The sequence below is a fragment of the Opisthocomus hoazin genome, chromosome 3 (assembly GCF_030867145.1).
Source record: "Opisthocomus hoazin isolate bOpiHoa1 chromosome 3, bOpiHoa1.hap1, whole genome shotgun sequence".
Lineage (NCBI taxonomy): Eukaryota > Metazoa > Chordata > Aves > Opisthocomiformes > Opisthocomidae > Opisthocomus > Opisthocomus hoazin.
The window spans coordinates 27,046,533-27,066,725 of record NC_134416.1 but is presented as its reverse complement, the minus strand read 5'-3'; the positions used below and the strand labels follow the sequence as shown (position 1 = coordinate 27,066,725).

The 20,193-nt window shown below is 41.0% G+C and overlaps 1 protein-coding gene across 1 annotated transcript in view; it reads left to right on the top strand.

Annotated features, from left to right (window-relative positions):
- LAPTM4B (lysosomal protein transmembrane 4 beta) overlaps nt 1-19,916 on the top strand; it is a 62,570-nt gene extending 42,654 nt beyond the window's left edge. The window contains exon 7 of the mRNA XM_075415232.1: nt 17,844-19,916. Coding sequence (XP_075271347.1) covers nt 17,844-17,918 — 75 coding nt within the window. The 3' untranslated portion in view covers nt 17,919-19,916. The remainder of the gene's footprint in view (nt 1-17,843) is intronic.
- The last annotated feature ends 277 nt before the right edge of the window (nt 19,917-20,193 follow it).

Sequence of the window (20,193 nt, the reverse complement as noted above, 5' to 3'; positions counted from 1 at the left end):
AAGCATAAGAAGTTTTACAGACTATGATGAGAGCTGGCAAGCCGGACGTTTAAGTATAAAAATATGAGTTTACTGAAAGCTAAGAAGTATTACTAGTTTCTTCACTTGAATCTACTTTGAGTAAAACCAGGAGTTTTAAATGAAATAGTTTTGACAGCTCTTCTGTTCAACCTATAGCTTGTTGTAACTCAGCTTCAAACATTGCTACCTCTACGACCCCCAGAACTGGCAGGCTCGGTGGTGGGAGTATGTCAGCTGGATTATCCGCAAAAATAAAGTTACCAAGGCTTTTAAAAAGTTTCATTAAAACCACCTGCTCCACTGCTGCCTTTACAAAGCAAAAGACTTTGGTGTTTGGAACGCCTGATTGCCGAAACACCTCTCGGTACTTTTGTATTTAGTAATTACCAAAGTTCTCTGAGCTGCCTCCTCATCTTTAAAGCACTTGTGTTTCTGCGGGGAAAGGAAGCCCTTTTATCCTGTTTACAGTTGACATATGCTTGCACTGAGAGTTGAATTTAACTTTGCTTGCCTTGGTCTTACAAGACAGCTACGGCAGAAGGAGGTATCGAGAAAGGCCGTGCATTACTAGCCAGTGCCCTGACCATTGTACTCTTCTTCTTTCCTCAATATTTACATCTCCTTAATTTGAATATGGTCAGAATCTCTTGCTTTCAGGGATGATGTATTTGTTATTCATTGTTTCTGAATAAGTTCAATGAGATGATGTTAGATCAGGTCTTATAGCAAGAGTTGAGATTTTATCAGCTAACTATCTTTTTCACCAAAAAAGCATTGCTTGGGAGTACAGAAAGGCTCAGGAGCAATGCTGCTGGGGAAGAGTTTCTCAGACCCAGCCAGAGAGGCAAGAGTGTCACTAACAGCCTGGCTTTTGAATTATTTACTTGGGATGAAGACAAGCTTCATTCAAACCTATGTCTGGCTGCTTCTCTCCAGTCAAGATGAATTCCTTCATCCATAGGTGACACACTCAGTCTTCATCTCTTGCACATCCTTTCTGGAGAAGCTCCATGGACAGCCAGCAGCACAGTGCACTCAGCGATGTGATGGAGGAGCTGACATGCTCCTGAGTGGCCCCTGCCTTTCTTCTGCTCATTGCTGAGCTTCAGCAAGGAACAGAGTCTGTAGGGTTAAATCCTCACCATCCTCCACTGTGAATGAGAAGATTGCTCCTCCCTCCCTTCACCTCCCCAAACCACAGAATCAAAAAGATTTTTTTTTCTATGTCTTGACTGAGAGACATCAGCAAATACCCCTATTCACAGGACTGTAAAAAAGTAAACTCCACACAATTGGATAAAAATCGTTTCAAAATGAAGTGTGGAAGAACAGGGCTTTGAAAGTTGAGTGCTGAGGAGTTTGGGAGTTTAGACTCTTGAAGAAACCTCAGGAAATTTTGAAATGCTGTGATAGGTCATTGCTGTCTGTTGAACTGTACAGTATTCTCCCAACACTCAAAGGTATTTTTGTATAAAAATGATGTTTTTTCATTCTTATTGATGCTGGGAAGCTTCTTTTGGCAGGGCTCCTTCACCCCAACATTAAATTATAAACTACAAGTTTCTTTAAAAATGTGGGTCAATCTCTGCCCTTTGCTTTGAAAGAAATTTTTAGAATCATACCTGCTACCTGAATTCCAACAGAGATGCAGGTCATATCTGCAGGGCATATTCTCATCTTCAGGGATGGTTTTTTTGATATATACTTATCTTCAGCATTAGCTGAAAGAATACCAGTCTGTGCAAAAGGAAGTGAAAATCTAAGCTTAAATACAGAACTGGGCATAATAGCTGCAATTTAGAGTAATAAGTTTTAAACACATCCGAACACTTCCAAAGTCTAGAGATCAGATCCCAGCTGCTACCTGCTAATATCCCTTGTACTGCATAGTAATTAGTGCATCTCTTCTACACTCTACATACCCTATGTTCTTTTAAAGTTATCAGGTTTGCAAGTGCTAGTCATTGTATTAGGAAAACCATTTGGTACGGAGTTTAGATATGGACTAGAGTATGGGTTAGTCTGCTGCCAAACTTAAAAGACCTGTTTTATGTATTGGGACGATAAGAAATTCACGTCTTTCTGCAGTTACATAAATATTTTACATGAAGCTAAGAAATCTATTACTGCAAACATTTTATTACTGTGCCTTACAATTTTTTGGGAGAGATGTGTTCAAAAAGTACCTTAAAAAAGAAGTGTATACTGTATTTCTATTATAATTTGCACACAAGTTTAAAAAAAGAAATCTCTGTCTTCAATAACAAATCATTGACAAAGTCATCCTTGAATTCAAAATTCTATATATATTCAGGACTTGTACTGAAAATGGAAAAGGAATGGGTAAACCCCTGTCATCTAATAACTTCACAGACGATTGAATAGCCATAAACAATTGCATTAATTTTATGATTACCTGATGATTGTTGTGTGCCATTTTTTGAAGGGAGACCTATGTCTGTTGTAAGAGAAGGCATGTCAGCTACAATAGTTGTTCTTATCTCCGGTCTATTAATATATTGGCAAAATCAGATTCTTGGATCTTCCATTGCCAGATAAATACAAATTTACTTATACCTTCATAAAGATCATTATTTTCCCTCTTTTAACTTCTGAACTAGGAGTTGCCTGTTTTACCTGTTCAGAACCCTTGAAAAATACATGTAAGAGTTTCAATTTAAATGGAAATATGATGTTAATGACTGAGCTTTTCTGGAGAAGAACAATCAAATCCTTACTACCTGGGATGCTGTGGCACGAGATATAGGAAGGGTCCACAGGTACTTCCTGGCTGCAGGAGCTGTGAACCCTTCTGAGATGTTTGGATTACAGGTCTCTTTCTCGGGAAAGAAGGAAACTTTAATATAGAGTGCAAGGATTTTGTTCAAAAGTGTAAGAAGCTGTGACTGCATATAATCAGTTCTCCAGTCCAGAAAGTAGTTCTGAAACTAATAACCAGAGAAGTTTTACTTTACTGCATTTCTTAATTTACCACTGGCAAGGTCTGTAAGCACACTTACATATCACATCCAAAATTCCATAGGGAGAACAGATAACTCCTTAAGCACAGCCATGCAGGTCTGCTTCTTGTTCCTTGTTCCTCGGCTCTCTGCATTCAGGAAGTCCTTGGTGGGTCTCACAATTAGTTTCCCCCATTGCTATCTAAAGCAAGTCCATCACGACTCTCTAAATTCACGTTGAGAGTGTACAGGTCTCAATAACAGCCTTCATCTGTTTTTTTATTGGCTGGTTGTGTGGTGGAAATCTGCTGATATGTCCTTCCAAGAGAGGAGCTTTTGTGTTTTCTGTCCTCATACAGGACTGCTCTGCCAACACCAGTCACTGGCAGTCTCCTGTGTCTGCTGTGCATTCTCTCACGCTCCTCGTGAGATCCTCTCTCTAGACCCCTCTCTGCTCCCAGCCCCCAATTCAGTAATACTTTATTTTTAAAAATATTCAGCTGTCTCCTTGCCTTCCTACAAACAGTCGAATTTTCATGCCACTAAAAGCCATGAGAATAACTTAAGTGCAGACTGATCTGGAGGGGAGGGGTGGGGGGGAAATTCCCAGCACAGAAATTTCCACTTTGTTTCCCCTGATCAGACTGGTTCTTATCAATAATGCTCCTAGATCTGAACTGTAACTAACCTGATAGCTACAGTTCTTGGCTATCAGATAATCTGACTTTTGTCACTCAGTGTAAGTGGTTTAAGGTATCCTTTTTGCAAGTGTGCCATCTGAAACAAATGAACGTCCTCCCCACTGTGGGCTGTGAACGGGATATTCCTGCTGCCCCTGCTAGGCGAGAGGTCCTCCTTCAGTGGCCCTTAAGCAAAGTTTGACACCACATGAACACCCCCAGCTCAGCTCCATAAACAGGCTGCTTTATGGGGTGGGAGGACCAGCTGGTGCTGGAATGGGGAACAGCCTGAACCCCAGCCAGTGGCCCTCTTATGCTCCAGGGGCTGATAACGCCAGGACCTGGGGGGCCAGCTGTGTACCTTAGTTGCAGCAGAGTACCCTGGGGATATGGCATCATCTCCCTCTAAGTGTTTTTCAAACGCTTCTCTCCCCTCAGTTTCTGGAGGTAGCTGTAGGAGATTTTGGCATGGCAGCAAGGTGGCTCCGCCGCAGCGAACCATAGTACCCTGGAGATTATTTTTTCCACTTTCCCAGTCTGGGATTACTTTTTCCTGCCAACTGCTTCAAACAGACTATGGAAGAAGATTCATTTTCTACACTAATTTAAATTGTGACAGTAGCACCATGGAAATGTTCATTCAATTTGGAAAAATTGCCAGTGTACCAGCGCAGAAGATAACCCAAAGGTAGACATTCTGTTCTCTGGAGCAGGAACAGCTCCTTTGTGCTCTTGGACAGCCAGGGGATTTAATTTTGTTTATTTTTAACTCTCACTGAAGCCAATCAATGGAAGTTTCATCTCTGGTCATGCTGCCAGTGGTGATACAATGTAAAGCTGTAAATCTCTCTTCAAAGTGGGATTTACATCCTTACGTGCTTTACCAAATCGCTCCAATAGATCCTATCTGACACATGTTTATCCACAACAGTTAAGAAGTTATTTGTTTTTTCAGCACAAATACATTCCTTCTGTGGACATGACGTCAACTAAGTAGCTTGTAATTAATATGTCAACACTTTTCTTTTGTTTGCTCTCCCTTTCTCAAAGCAATCGGAGACCTATCTGAGAAATGCAGAGTTAGGTCTTTAATTGCTGCTGGTTAATTCCTCTGAGCAGAGGAGGAACATTCTTTGGTAAGGTTAGAAGAGCCATTCTTCCTGTTACTGTGTTATTCTACATGTGTGGAAGGTAACTAGTTTGGCTATAGGCAGAGAGAAGGACCCTTAGACTCATGCTGATTAAACAGACTGAAGCACAAGATGGAGCCCAGAGGCAGACAGACCATGCGCAAGAGCTCTTATTTCTGACAGGGGCTTTGGGACCTGTGATTTCTGACAATTGAGCCGGTTTTGGGATGGTACGTGTCAGAGGAGAAGACAACTTGTAGAAAAATCCTGCTTTAAATGTATTTTCCATAATGTAGCACAAAAATCCTACAGACTTGGCAAAGTTCACCAGGTAGCTGGTCTTGCGTGGCAGTTTGTATGCGTAACATTATTACTGGCCCACTAGACCAGAGGCTTCTTTTTCCAGTGAAGTAGTAACCATGAACATGCTTTAAAGGGAACGAACACCGCAGATGAATACCCCTAGCATGATTCATGCTCTGCGCCCTTCTCAGGGCCTCCCACTGAGTCCAGGCAGAGGAGCTCTGACCTTCCCTGGAGGAAAAACCTCCCCTGTCTCATAAAACCTACAAGAGGGAAAGCAGGTAACATGGGAGGCAGAGACGAGGAAGAAGAAGCAGGGGCAGGGGAAAAAAAAAGTATATAAGCAGAATTACCCAGTGTTTGAAGTGAATGGGATGATGTGTTAGTAACCACATGTAACAGTCTGCATGAGACCTGGGAGTGTGGTTTAAAGGCTGGATCAGTTTTTCTGCAGAATTGAGCTTATAAACACTCCCAAAGCAATGCCTTTAATCAGAGAATCTTCAAAGGGCTCGGGTTCCACGTGGATGCCGGCATTCACATCTTGCTAGTGTGTATGTACAATGTGTGCTCTCCCTCTTCTGTTTGATTTTGAGTTGCAGGAGAGTATCATGACAGTCTCCATCTGCCAACAGCTATTCAGTTACTCTAGCATTTCACATTCTACTGGCAGAGAAGTCCCATCCCGTGTCAGTTTTCCTTTAATCTTAGTGAAGATATTGTTTCTTCTTTCTTCTTTCTTATTTTCAACTTTTTCATCTTATCATCTATATTCAGCTCCTTCTTCTACTGCTTCCTCATTTATGCAAGGATTTTATCTTAAAATCCAGCATTCCCTGTGGTCTGAATTGCTTCTTTCTGCCTGTTTGCTCTATTGCTTAGTGCTATTTGCTAATCACACTTCTCATTATAGGTCTCACCTATTATTAGGTGGCTGCTGTCAGAAGCCAGCTGTGCTGTTTGGAACAGGCTATTAGCAGTGTCAGTTTGGGGCAAATACCCTCACGTTTAAAAATAAGACTTCTAAAACATTTTCACTTGTCATTACAGTCACTACATTTGCTTACATGTTAGATTACAAGATCGAAATATATATGTTGATCTATTTTTCCCCAGTAGCTTTTTATTTTAAAGACAAACACTCTGGTTATGTTTGCAGCTCAAATACTGGAATTATTCTAATGCATGACAATTTGTAAGAGATTTGCAATAGAAATAGACAAATCTGTTCTCAGTGTTCATAATTAGATTAAAAAGAAGACATGAAATGGGGATGTGTAATTCAAATCTTCCAAATCTTTTTAGATTCACTAACTGGGAATGTTGCAATGTAGGAAAAAACAGTGTTTATAAATTTGCAGTGTTTCTCTACAAACCCATTTTTTCTAAAAGGGTTGATTCATTACCATCCGACAGCTGCTGTTTTGTGGGCTTCAAAAAAAGAGTCAAAGTCCTCAGCATAATTCCAAGGATATGTATCAGTGCAGCAAAAGCTGATGACAACTTAAATCCCTGTTGCCAAGGATATATGGGTGTATAAGCCGAGCCGTGTGTGAATTTTCCAGGTCGGGCTCAAGTCGTAGTTGCACTGTGCAATGAAGGATGGGGAAAGCCTGAACTCACGCAGGCAGGTATTGCTTAAATAGGGAAACGCAGCAGAGTGCAGGAGGTGAAGCCCCGGCAGCAGTTAGCCACGCTGTGGCTTTATAGCCATGTAGCTGGCCCACGCTAGAAGCTCTGCCCTTCTGCAGATGCGCCCCTGCCTTCAGCTCCAGCACGAGCTCACCAGGTATCTTTGCATTGCATCCCCTTGTGCAGCACAAGCCTGGCCTTTGCCAAGTGGAGGAGGAACTCCTCGCACATCCCAGTTCCTCCAGCCCCGAGCCTCTCTGCCAAAACTTATCCAACACCACGAACTACGCAGAAAGAACACGAGCCATTAGGCAGGTAGGAGGGAGCAGCGGGAGCTGGTGGTTCAGGAGCATGGCATTGTTTGCTTAAGGACCATGTGAAAGCAAAGCTTGGCTCCCCATCATGGAGGAGCACCCAGCTGCGGTTGCTTTCCTGAGGGTGTGACCACAATCGAGAGGTCTGGCTTCCTGCGGTTATTAACGGCTTCTGGTGATTTCTGGACCATTCTTTCAGGCTGAATTCAGTTCACTTTAACAGCTCCCATAGAGCAACTGTGCTCTTCTCAAGCCTCTCCCAGGACTCTTTACAGATACAGGACTGTCCGCTGCGGTATGTCCCAAACTGCACAGCACTTGTGGTTTTGGTCCTCTGCCTTAGGAGCAGTGAAGAAAGCGAGGTCTGCTTTAAACAAACTCTGTGACAAACACTCAGCTTCAGAAAGAACAAGGCTGAGCGGGCATTCATGTACCAAATTTAGAAGATCTGCAAAAGTTTGTGGGAGTTTCTGGGTGACAGGTGCTTTACAGATGTGATTTGCTAACATTAACGGACTTTTATATAAACATAAGACTTCCCTCAACCTGTCAGTTCATCACCTTTCACGATACTGGTCCTTTGTAGTTTTAACACATTATTATAATAATTCAGTTATAAACAAAGGCTTCCCTTCAGCTTTCACTAGGAAATGCCGAAATACACTGTACAAGAAAAGCAGTATTTTATATGGCAATATTATGCCTCATTTTTTAATAGTGATACCAGAATAATGTGTTTGTATAAAAATAATAATTACTGAAAAATCTGTATGGAAGGCAGAACTAGAGATTAGTCATCTCAAAATCCCAGAGCTTACTGCTCCCAAATGTTACAACGAGACTACAAAATCTACCTCTAAATTTTACAACTGGCCCATCTCTCTGCTGAGGTCCCCAAAGACTGACATTGGGTCACCCCATGTCCCTAGGCATATAGAGAGGAGAAAATGGTCCATCAGGTGAGATGAAGATCAGACAGAAGCCTTCCCAGCAATATCTGTAATGCAAGCACGGCTGTGATAACCATGCTCCTGGGAGATGACCAGTCCTGTTAAAAAGTTTGTATGCCCCATGTGAGCTGTTCCTAGGCTCCTGTCTTGTTAACTTGAGTGGGATACACAATTTAATGGTCAGAGGAGATAAGTTTAGAAAGAGATGCAGGTAATTAAAAAGTACATCTAAAGATTAATGCTCTCTGTCACAGTCTCTGCACTCAGGACAACACATCAACTATTTGTTACACAGAGTCAAAGTATACCTCAAGACATCAGTGCTGATGACACGCAGGCAAGTACCCCCTGAGTAGGCATGTGCTCATCCAGCAAATGCTTATTTTGAAAAAAATGAAGGAAAAATTGAAAATATAAAGGAGTGCTCTCTGTAAAAAATCATGATGTGCAACTAGAGATGCAGCAGTAGAGGTCTGGCCCACATGTAGGGAAGACTTCCGTGGCCTGAGGTGGACTATCCCTCCATGCCTTTGAGTGGAGACAGTAATTACACCATTATTCTGGATAACTTTTATGAGGTTGCACATAATGGAAAAAGACAATAGCTTCCTAAATCAAATTTTCTTCCCACGCAAGGGCAATCACAATCTGTCCCTAAATATTACTGTGTCCTAGTAATATATACATTTATTCCTCTATGTGGAGTGCTGAAAGCATTGTGCTGCTTGATTACAGAAATCCATACACTCCTGTACAGTTTCTTAAGTAGCGTTTTGGAGAGCTTGTGGCTTGGAATAAACAAGGAGTTTTGTCAAAGGAAAGCAAAACATACCAACAGTAACTTCACACAGATGATTTTGCAGCATGGAGGCCTACTTCTTCGCTGAATGGGGTTATAAATTATCTCTGAGCTATTCTGCTTCCAGTTACTCCATCTATAATCATTCTAGTGTGGTTTCTAATGCAAATGCATACATACATGAAAATACTTCCTGTCCACGTTGAGAGGAAGGTTTCTTGGGATTTATTTGACTGACAATGTATCATGAAACCCTTAAACAGTAATTCACTAGCACGTTTTGGACAATATTTTCAAGCAAAAGCATCTGTGAATAAAGCAAAGTAAAACATTTCTTATTTTATATTAAATATGATTTGGCTCGGATGTGAAGCTTTGGCCCTATATCCAGGGTTTTTTTTGTCTGGGGACAGGGGGAGGAGAAAAAGAAAGATGGGAAAGATTTTTTGTAAATATTGCTCTCTGACTTCCTCAGAAACAGTTGCTTTGACTGGAGTCATTTGACCAGAGCAGCCACTTACATTGTAAACTGTCACCTCTGGAGCAGGTATTTATAAGCTTTTGTTTATAAGAATTGCTTCTAAAGGGCAGTTGATCTCATCTGGAAGAACGTATCTAACCCAGGATGGGTGGGTGAAACTGTCTGCCGCTCTCCTGAGCTCGAAGGCTGCGTCATGCAGATGGAGGTCAGCTCCCTCCTCAGCACCCTCCCGACTGTCATGCTTCCCCACGTGACTGGTCTCAGAGCTCTCTCTGCAGCCTGGACCCAAAACTGTCGACTTTCTTAGTATGAAGAAATTAACTCCGGACTGCACTGCAGGCAAGCAAGGATCCTTAGTGGGATGAAAGAGGGGCAGAACAAGAGAGAAGATGATGGAGGTCTTTAAAATAATGAGTGGCAGAAGAGGTAAAGCAGGAACAACTGCTCACTGTCTTAGCAAAAGAACTACGGGACATTCAGTGAAATAGCTAGTGGCAGGTTTCATAGCAAACCAACGAAGGTATTTCATCTCCTAACACCTAGATCAGCTGTGAGACTGCTTACCACAGGACATTGCACGTGCTAAAAGCCAACATGGATTCAAATGCAGGCTAGAAAAATCGGTGAAAGAAAAAATCCTGTAAGGCATGATCAGTAATTCAGCAAGTCCTTGACATTCCAATTTCTGACAGTTTGGAGAATATTCTGGGCAAGTCGTGACCATATGTGCTTGCACTGCCCTTTCTTCATTTCTTCTATGGTTATGTCTTGTACTTCTCTTTCTTCACAATCCATCAGTAGTTGCTGTGATCTGGATGGACCTTTCACCTAATCCAGCAGAGCTGTCGCTACATGCATGTATTTAGCTGCAGTGTGATGAAAGCTAATCCCTACTTCTTTCTCCAGTGCTTATCTTGTATGCAACATGACTGCTTTTCACCACAGAATTATTACTATTCCTGCTTCTTCACTACTAGGAGAAAGCTCCCTCTTCTCCAGAAGGCTCTCAGTCTTTTCACACAGTGTAAAATGTGTCTTTATGTTAAGGGGTTAAAGGGCTCTTGTCTAAGTTCTCAATAGATTTAGTTTTAATACTTTTGAAGTCTTTCAGTTAATCTCTCTCCCTTGATAAACCAAGGGTGCATGACTTATTGTTCTTCTGGGCCACATATTTCCTACTTTTTTGAAGTTACCTCAGAGATGATGAGGTCAGATGACTCAAAGGTGCAGTTTGCATCTGCAGTTTATGAACTGAATTTTTAAGACTGGTAGAAAACCTTGGGTGACTCACTTCTGAGACACCTGAAAAGCCTAGGGCTTAAAAACTTTTGGGCACCCACTGGAGAAAAAACAAATTTCTTCAGAAACTCATGATAAATGCTGCTTCTTCCCACCCTGCACAAAGAAATGTTAGAAACTTGTGAAGTCTGCTTCAATAAAATCAGCATATATAGTAACATCCAGTAAATTTTGTACAAGAAATAAATCATGCACTACATTCACATGCTTATTTCCTTTGAAGTAGAATAAAGAATTAATTATATAGTCAGTGATATTTACATATAGTCCTGTGCGTGTTGTCATACATGGTACTAAAGGAAATAGCTGCCACCTGGTGCCCGGAGTCTCCAAAACAGGGCTCTGCTGAGAAGATCTGGATTTCTGACAATTTTAACCAAAAAATACAGATAGGGTTTCTTACCAAATATTCCAGAGAGTTTCTTACCAAATATTTCGTATGCCAAAAAATTATATTTCCAGCCAACTCTACTCAGTACACTAATAATCACCCTAAAACATCATATTGCCCCATCTTAATTTTGCATTTTCCTCTGTAATCTCAGACTTGTTAGAAGAAAATCACATTGTCAAACTTGACAGGAAAACATTGCAAAGAGAGAATTATTCTCAGCCTTTCCTGCACACAGAGTGAAGCAATCAGCCGGCTATAGCTGTATGTGCACACAGAAACTAGTTTTCCCCAGGTGGTCTTCATAATATTTGCGTAGTCAAGAACCCAACAGTATGTGAGGGCTGCTGGGACTGTCTCGAACTGGACAGGTGGTCACATCGGCAGCCTTCCCTCTAGAGCTGTTTGTAGGCTCGCTGCTTGCTTTGCTGCAGCTGAGCATGGCTTAGGTTGCAGCTAATGGCTCCTCAAAGCACTGCAGCTGTGGGGGAAATTCCACTCCTCCTGGCTGGGTGAATGACAGGAGAGCAGGGAAGTAAGCATGAAATTAGTAAATGTGATTGCATACCATTAAACCTGCTCCAAACCGCGCAACGGTATCAGATTGGTACAAGTTGGTGGCTGGTCTTGGACTAGAATCACTGAGATGAAATGAACCCAGAGCAGAGGACTGGTGCAACTAGGCATGTGCTGCGTAAAACCTCATCTTTCAGTTCAGTTGTCTCTGAACCTGATGCATCAGTCCTGTGCTACATCAAGGAGAAAGTTTATCCTGAAAAAAGCAAGGCAAGGCAAGGCGAGGCATGTGGTGACTGCATTTCAGCCTGCAGCTGGATCAGTGTTCATCCCATACCAGGCCAGGGGCTGCATGTTGGACAGAGGCTCCTGGATGAGGAAATACCTGTGGTTTGGCACTTTTACCTGTGAAACGGTCCAGCACTGGCTCTGGCATACTCTCACCATCTGCCTACCACTATTCACTTTGTGGTTACTCTCCCTCCCTTTTTAAGCAAACAGTGGGTAAGGCCTGAACCCACTGACACTTTGTGTGTGAGCTGGGGGAAAGAAAAGGCTCCTTTTGCCCTTTCTCCCTCTCCTCCCCATGCATTCACATGAGCCTCCCATAAGGACTCCTGGTAGCGGTCTGGGTGTCTGAAACGTAAATGTCACTTCTGCAGAAGAATGTTAGGTAATGCACACATAGCTGTGGTGCAGAGGTTGGGGTAAACATTTCCAGGCATGGGCTGAAATTTCTGCAAATATATGTTTAGTTTGTAAATATTTCCACAATTTAGTCCCTGTCTCATACAGTCATATGCAAGAGAGTTTTAAATCTGTCTTAACGTTGCCAACACCTTTTAAGATATTTCAAATGAAATGCCTGTTTTACAAATGGGAGATCTTCTCAAGATGAAGTCAAGTGATTTTTCAAAACTCAAAAGGTCAGTGACAGGACTCAAATTAAATTGCAATAGTGATGACCTTAATTCCACTCAACTACTCATTGTCACCTGTCCCTGCCTGTATATTGTGTATTGATGCAATGTGAAGTCCTTCAGCATAAAGGACTGGAGTTTTTATTGAAAAGCTAAAGTTTGAGTTAACACCCCGAATTCTCACTACGACCATCAGCACTTACCATAGACATTTTTAATCTGTAGCTTTTTTGGCATTATCAAGTGCATTTCTGTTCTAGAAGGCATTAGAGAAAAGTATGTTAGAGCTGTCTCCAACAATGTGTGCTTCTAACAAGACATCAGTGAGGTATTTTGCCATGGGAACTCACAAAAGTTTCATATAGTTGCCAGCCAAAATGCTGTTCAAACTCAAAGCTGTTAAGTGACAATTGTACCATTCCACCCTGTGAACAACACAAGTGGCTTTGCGAAAAAGCCATCCAAAGCTTTCTGGAGACACAGACAGATTTCTCTTGAGTTCAGTGAATTTTGGTTGAGACCCTTAAGAATGCGGAAATAATCAATTAATCAAATATTTAAGTTTACTCACACAGGACTAAGCACATTTTTTCCTCTAGAAATGTACTGGACATCAAACAGATCTAAGAGCTTGCGTTCAAACAGGAATAACTGTAGCACTATGAGAAAACTTGTACATATGCTGAAAGAAGAAAGTTTTCTACTGGAAGTTCAGGTAAATGTGGAATCAGTGCAAAAATACAGAGTGATTATCAAAATTATGCAGTTCCCCCCCAAAAAAAAAATCTTTGGGCCAAGATTAATTCCAAACTGAATTTTTTCCAAACTTATTTTCCAAAATTCGATTAACCAGGATGCAAAAAATAAGAAATGACACATGCTTATATTAACTGAATATGTTATAGCCATTGGCAAACTTGTACGGTAATTATTTCTTCCAGAGAAGATCATCCAGTATCATGTGCTTTATAATAGAGAGATGCTTGTGTAATGCAATTATCCAGACCAGTTGGATGACACCAGCTAAACCAGGACCAGGATTTCTCATGGTTCAGTTATGGATTATTTCTGCATATTATACAACAAGACTGCTTATCGCAAAATGCTTAAATGGTATTGGGAGCAAAGCCCAGCACCCAGGAGCCACTTAAGCACCCCAACCATGGGGCTACATAGCCACACTTTCTCCCATTTTCTTTCTTTCCCCATGGATTCTTGCATACTTGGCTTCACTGTGACAACAGGACAGTGGAAAATGGTCCTTCCAACCTAACTGAAAACCTTGTGTCGTACGGGGACAGATGGGAGCTATGGGTTTGAACCCTTTTGGTTTGGGAGCCCCTGGAGCTCTGATCTCAGAGTCTCTGGGCAATGTTTTTATCACCAGACAACTATACAAACAGCCAGTAATGTCACCTCCTCCTCTGGCTGCGTATTAAAGGATGATATTAACATACTGTGTGGTTCTTAAATAGGGGTTGTGAAAGAAGTCGGGATCTTCTGTCCTTTGGGTTTTAGGCATCTGATAGCACTGAACCCTGCAATCATCTAATCTTCCAAACCTGCTTGCTGGTCTACCAATAAAAAGCCGGAACTTCTTTTCACAGGGATCGCTGAGTTCCAAAACATGGATGTCCTGCGTACTTACTTTTTATAGTGACTTGTGAGCGGCAGTCTCGAACACTCTGTAAACATTAGCCCCAGAGCATCCAGGAGAACTAGCACACATTTTTCTCAATTCACAACAAAGCAAAGAAATGCTCAAATTTAGTGCTTAGGAAGCAAAATGCATCAGTTGTCCTAGTGGATATTCTGCCTTGGGGATACCATGGACCTAAAATATGCATTCATTTTTGTTCTTCATGAATTATTTTAGACTGCATCCATTCTTCTCAGGTTCTTAGATAAGACTGAATAGAGAGTTTCTGTCTATTTTTCCAGTTTCTGAACTCACCCTTTGGCTCAGTGACTGGCTTCCATTTTATGTCTCTGGAGACCATAACATACTGCCTGAATAACTATGCTGTTTTATGCCCAAGCGACTTATCTGCTTCCATTAAACCATGCTCAGATTTAAAATTAACACAAGAGAAGGGAAAACTACTCTGATCTAGATTTTAACTTCAGCTACTTTGGTATAAATTCAGTTATTAAAATTCTGGTGGAATTATCTTTTCCTTGAGATTTGTAAACTGTTAACCATTTCAACAGTAAACAGTGAAAAGCTGAGATAATTCAGGTTTTAGAATATTTCTCCCTTTTGTCAAAAAAGACTTAACTGAGAAAAGAAGGAAAGATTAGTAAGGGAAAGTAGCGGCCTGAAACTCTGTGCTTGCCAAAAATAATTAAAAGGTAGTCTTGCAGAGGCAGAGTTGCAAGATTCGTAGTTATAGAGTGGTTCACAGAATAGAGTTATTCAAACTGTCATGGAAGCTGAAGGATGGTTATTTAGACTTACAGTTGACAGATGATTAAGTAAAAGTCACAAAACCACATTGGCTGAAAGTGGAACAGGTAAATTAGTTTTAAGGACTTTTACTATACTAATAACATGTGATCCTTGGGGTCCCAGCCAGTGCCAGGTACTCCGCAAACTCCGAGTGCTTTCTTCCACATGTTGTTCATGACGTTCATTCATCTTCACCTTTGTTTAATATCCTGTCCATATTTTCTTTGTCTAACTTAAACACTGCTAGGCAAAGGTAGTAATTTTGAATTCTACTCATTCTATACTCATTGTTTTTTATCGCTATTCTGTTCATGTCAAGAAATGCAAAATCAGGATACTGAAATATTTAAACACAAAAATGTTTGGGGAGTAAGCCTGTAAAGTCATCGCTGATAGAACTGTTCAGACAAATAACCTTTGCCAGCAATAAAGTGACCCTAAACCTTACAGACATTTGGCAAATATTTAGTCTTCCACCATAGATGCTTTCTTGTGAAACTTCTGAATCTTTTTAGTGGTCTCCCCAGTTCATACCCCACATACCTTGAATATTCCTATAGAAATTTATATGCCTCAGGATTTAGCCAGTGGCTTCTTCAAAATGGCTTCTGTAGGTATTCCTATCTTCCCTCACTTCTTATTGAGCTGTTGACAAGTGAGAAAGCCTCTTCCAAGGGTCCCTGGGGCCACTGACCCAGGTATAAGTTTTGGGTCCATGGAACAATGTGGAGTGCTCACCTCCCAAGGTGCAAAAGCCTCATGAGGAAGCTGTTCTCCTATCAGGCAGAGTTTGTTTCAGACAGGAGTGAAGGGAACGAAGAAGCTCACTCGTATCAGTAAATCCTCCAAGAGACCTACTGCAAATGACAGTAATCTCAATGCCAAGGTAGTAATATTGATGTAACTACAGTAGTCTTAGGACGCCTTGATTTAAAAGAGGATCAGAGCACAGGAAGAGGTATTGTCCTTTATTAATCAGCTCGTAGACCTGGCAGACAGACAGCTTTTTCAGTTGCGTCTGCTGTCATTTCTTATCACCCCTGATGAAATGGACTCTGAACCTGAAAGGAACGGGGCACAGTTTGGGGCTTAGCATTACAAGAGGGCAATAAGATGGCTAAATCTCCACGAAGTGAACTTGATTTATTTTCAGTCATCTGTTGATCAGATTTAATTACTAATTATATTGCTTTATAATCAGCTAATGAATATGTTTCAGTACATTTGAGAAACTAGTGACTTTTTTAGTAGTACAAGGATTTTACTAGAAACCCTATTATTAAACTAATGATTGGCACTAGGGAGAGGATCTTGACTGTCATGTTTTTCACCATTTACATGCTTTAGTGGTGTGATTTACTGAGGTTACATTGCAAAATATATTTATGATTTTTATTACAATATTTATTTGAAGTTGTCATAATTTCACTAGAAAAGTAGTCTCCATAAGCTGTTTGCACCCTTTAAAGTTAACATAATTTATTAAATGCTTTTTGATACAAGGCTTTTTAGATTATGTAGTGGATATGTGCGTAGTATATTGCATTTACAAGCTGAAGCATATGGTATTAATAAAGAGTGATGGCTCTGACAATTTCCTTTTCTAAGTGATGAAACTTTTTTGATTAAGGGCTGAAGATGCCAAGGTAGCCATTCTGTAATCTAACAAACATGTGCACAGATGTACTTGAATACATGGTCATCAACACATGTCTGTAAACTTACATAAGTATAATGTGAATCACCCTTGGAACTATCCCACAAAAACCTGATCCAAAGTCTATTTAAATCTATAGAAAAATTCCCCCTGCTTTTTTTTATGTTGTGGATAAGGTCCAGAAGAGATCATTATGGATGTTTCTTTGCAGAAGGCAGGTTATCAGCTTCTTTAAGAACTGGTGAAATCCTTCCATGGCATACCTTCCAATGACTTTTGAGATCAGGATTTTCCCCATGTATGTTTAGACAAACAGCTTTGTGTGCTCTTTAATGACCAAGAAGCGATGCTAATAAATCCGGAAAATCCACCATGAATAATTGATCTTCAGCTGCATAAAGTATGTCTGCCAGTGCACTACAACTGACATTCTTACACGATATTGAGATATTTTAGGGAATGTACACTCATTCTTCATTCAGACATCTATTTTATCCTCAGTCCCTGCTGGGATTCACAGACCAAGTGCTCCTTTGCCTTTTCACATGCGAGCTAATGAATGTCAGTGCTGGTGCCATTAAAAATTGCATGATAGCTAGCGCGCTTGCCTAAAGAAGTAGAAAGTTTGGTTCAAGTCCCACCTCTGCCCTGTGGGGCCTGAACTTGCATCTCCCATGCTCTAGGAAGCTGCCTGGAGTCCTGTGAATGGGGATGACATATGATTAAAGCTGTCCTAATTTCTACCAGATTTTTAGGTATTCACTGAAGGGCTTACAGGAATGTAGGTCTTCCTTCTCACAGCTGAGAGACCCAGCAGCACAAAACTGGAGATTTATTTAGGCATTGAGTAATTTGTTCTCGATTTGCTTTCTTTCTCCCCACCCCAAATTAATTATTAGCTATTCCAGGGAGACCTCAGAAAGAGAGGTTTTTGAGACTTTTCTCACTCTGGCTTAGCAGTTCGAGCACTCCTCCAGCAAACATGGTTTAAGCACTCTTGACAGAGGAGAGCTGCAGAACAAGCAGCTACTGTCACTGTCAGACTGAACAAATTCAGGTACCAGCAATGAATGACCTTTGGCTGAAATCAAGATGTCACTGGAGTCAACAAGAAATGAGAATAAATCACATTTTCCTTCGTAATGAAAACAGGCACACAAATTGAAGAGGAGGAACTTCAAGATAATACTGTTTCATTTTCTAACTATTTTGCTTCGTTCTTAATAATTTACTCTTTTTTGTTATTTTTTAGGGCAAAGCCTTAAGGGTTTTCTTTTCTGTAAATTTTATCAGCTGGCTTCTTTTAAAAAAAAAGTTAACCTTTTTTTTCCTCTCCTGTAGGTCCTGTTGCCACCATATGATGATGCTGCGAACGGATCTGCTAAAGATCCACCACCACCTTATGTGTCAGCATAAGTGAGAGAGTGCTGCGTACCTAGGGAGGATAGCTTTACTTTTCAGACATTGGAGCAATAGTTTGATAATTTCACTTCCAGGATATAACCTCTATGGGTTATACACTGCTGTTTTGCTGACATATTGAAACCTAAATTGTATGATTAAAATTCTGTAGATAGTTTTAATAATTTGCTGCAACTACAGTAGTGTTTCAGAAACTAGTGAACTAGTTTCAGAACAATTCTGGGTAGCGCTAAGATTACGGTAGTCACTGACTAGCTTTTTACACCATGTCCAACGTGCAGTGCTAGAGAATGTAGAACTTTGCATTCTCAGTCAGGTTCAGAGTGTAACTTTCTTTTGTCTATTTGTAAAACTTCCAATGCATTACAAATGTGTTTCTCGGATGCCCACTTTCACCTTCAGAATACAGACCAAGTCCAAAAAAGTGACATTCCACTTCATTCCTCTTTTGCAAGAATTTATTAAGTTATTATGTTATGAAGGATGATGATTGCAAGAAGAAGAGTAAGCCTCTATTCTCACCATTCTCATCAACCTGGCTAATGGGAAACAAATTTGACTGGGAAGAGTAAGTAAGGGAAATGAGAATAGACAGAGCACCCTGTGATGTGTAACAAGCCAGAACCTGGGGTCTACACAGACTCACTTTGTCCTGGCCTGCAACCATTCTAATGCTCCAAAAAAGAGTTCTTACCAACTTCTAGTCATTTTCTTTTCCTGCCCACACACCTTTTTCCTCCCCACCAACTTCACAAGTAGTATTTTGAGGTCACAATCCCTGCCTTTAAAGTCCCATGGTTAGGTGACAAAGCTGCATCTTTCACACTCAATATGCAAATATTTTCCTGTTGGAATGTGCTTGTAAATATCGCAATGCTCTGCTGAGTGTGAACTAATTTATGCAGATTCTAAGATATATGTTCCCACCCTATGGGAAACTTGTGCATGTCACTTCCTTTATCATTAGCAGGTATGTTTTGAGTGTTTCTCACATACATAAACCTGGGGATTTTAGATTCCTTTTATGACTGAACTGGTTGTGCTAAGAATCTTTCTCATGGGACTCCTCCAATCCATGAACGCTTGTGTGAGGTATTTATTTCTTCCCCAGAGAAGTGCCTCCTGCACATGTAACTTATTGTTGTTGATGAAGGTTCTACTTTTAATTGAAAAGGAACAGGAAAAGGGAATATAATGCGTGTCTCTACCTCTCATCATTTCCCCTGTGTTGTCTCTGCGTTTGGAGTGATTGAACAGGCTGAAGCTAGACCAATGCTATTGCACACCGCCTCAGGTAAAGAGCAGTGGAGAGCTGAGCCACACTTTGGAGGGGCACCAGAAGAAACCAAGATGCCACCTCTCCTCTGACTGGGCTGGCACGTGAGTCCACTCCCTTTTTAAGGAGGACACCTATTCTCAACCCCAGTGCATTGACTCTGTTCTGCAGGCTGAAGCAGAGTGGAGGCTTTCCTGCCTTTTTCTGGAAAAGAACTTTCCAGGAGAAGACAGGACCAACAACTTCTTTTCATGGAGGTTGCCACTGTGACCTGTCCTTGCAGAGGCCAGGGAATCAAGGGCCAGAATTTTTCTGCCTGTCTCTTCCACACCCCTGGGAAAAAGCAGGTCCCCATCTGCTTGTTGGAGTTTCACTTCAGGGTTCATCCACAATGCAAATCAAACTAAGCAACGGTTTTGACTGAACCAGTCCTGAAGCCCATCCTTTGATCTGTGTCACAGTCCTATTGCTTCCTTCAGAATAACTCGATGTATTATTGTATTATTGCTGTTATCTTTGGGAATTAATCTGCATTTGGGAGTTGGGCTGGCTGGCTGGGCTTCTGAGCTTCATTTTCTTTCATTCTTGACAGATTTGTGAAGGATTTTAAACAGTCATCTGTATGAGAAAAGCTGGTTGTAAATACATCACATCTGTGTATACAAACTTCTCTGCAATAAAAAGGTGATTCCTCAAGACTATGGAAATCATTTTTGCTGGTCTTCCAAGCACAAACATACACAAATTCCTGTCCAGTCAATCTGACATGGCAGGATTTTCTCTGGAAATGACCTAAACGACAGTTTTTCAGTCCATTCACCAGCTTTCCCTCCGTGCTGTATAAATGGATAATAAAACAGTAAGTTCTATAATTTATTGTACAATAAAAACACAGTTTTCCAGGTCTGATGAAGTGTGTGATACAGAACAGGGCTATATTGAGCTACAGCAAAAGCTGGGGCTTCTTTATCTCCACGTCATTGTAGGGATCCT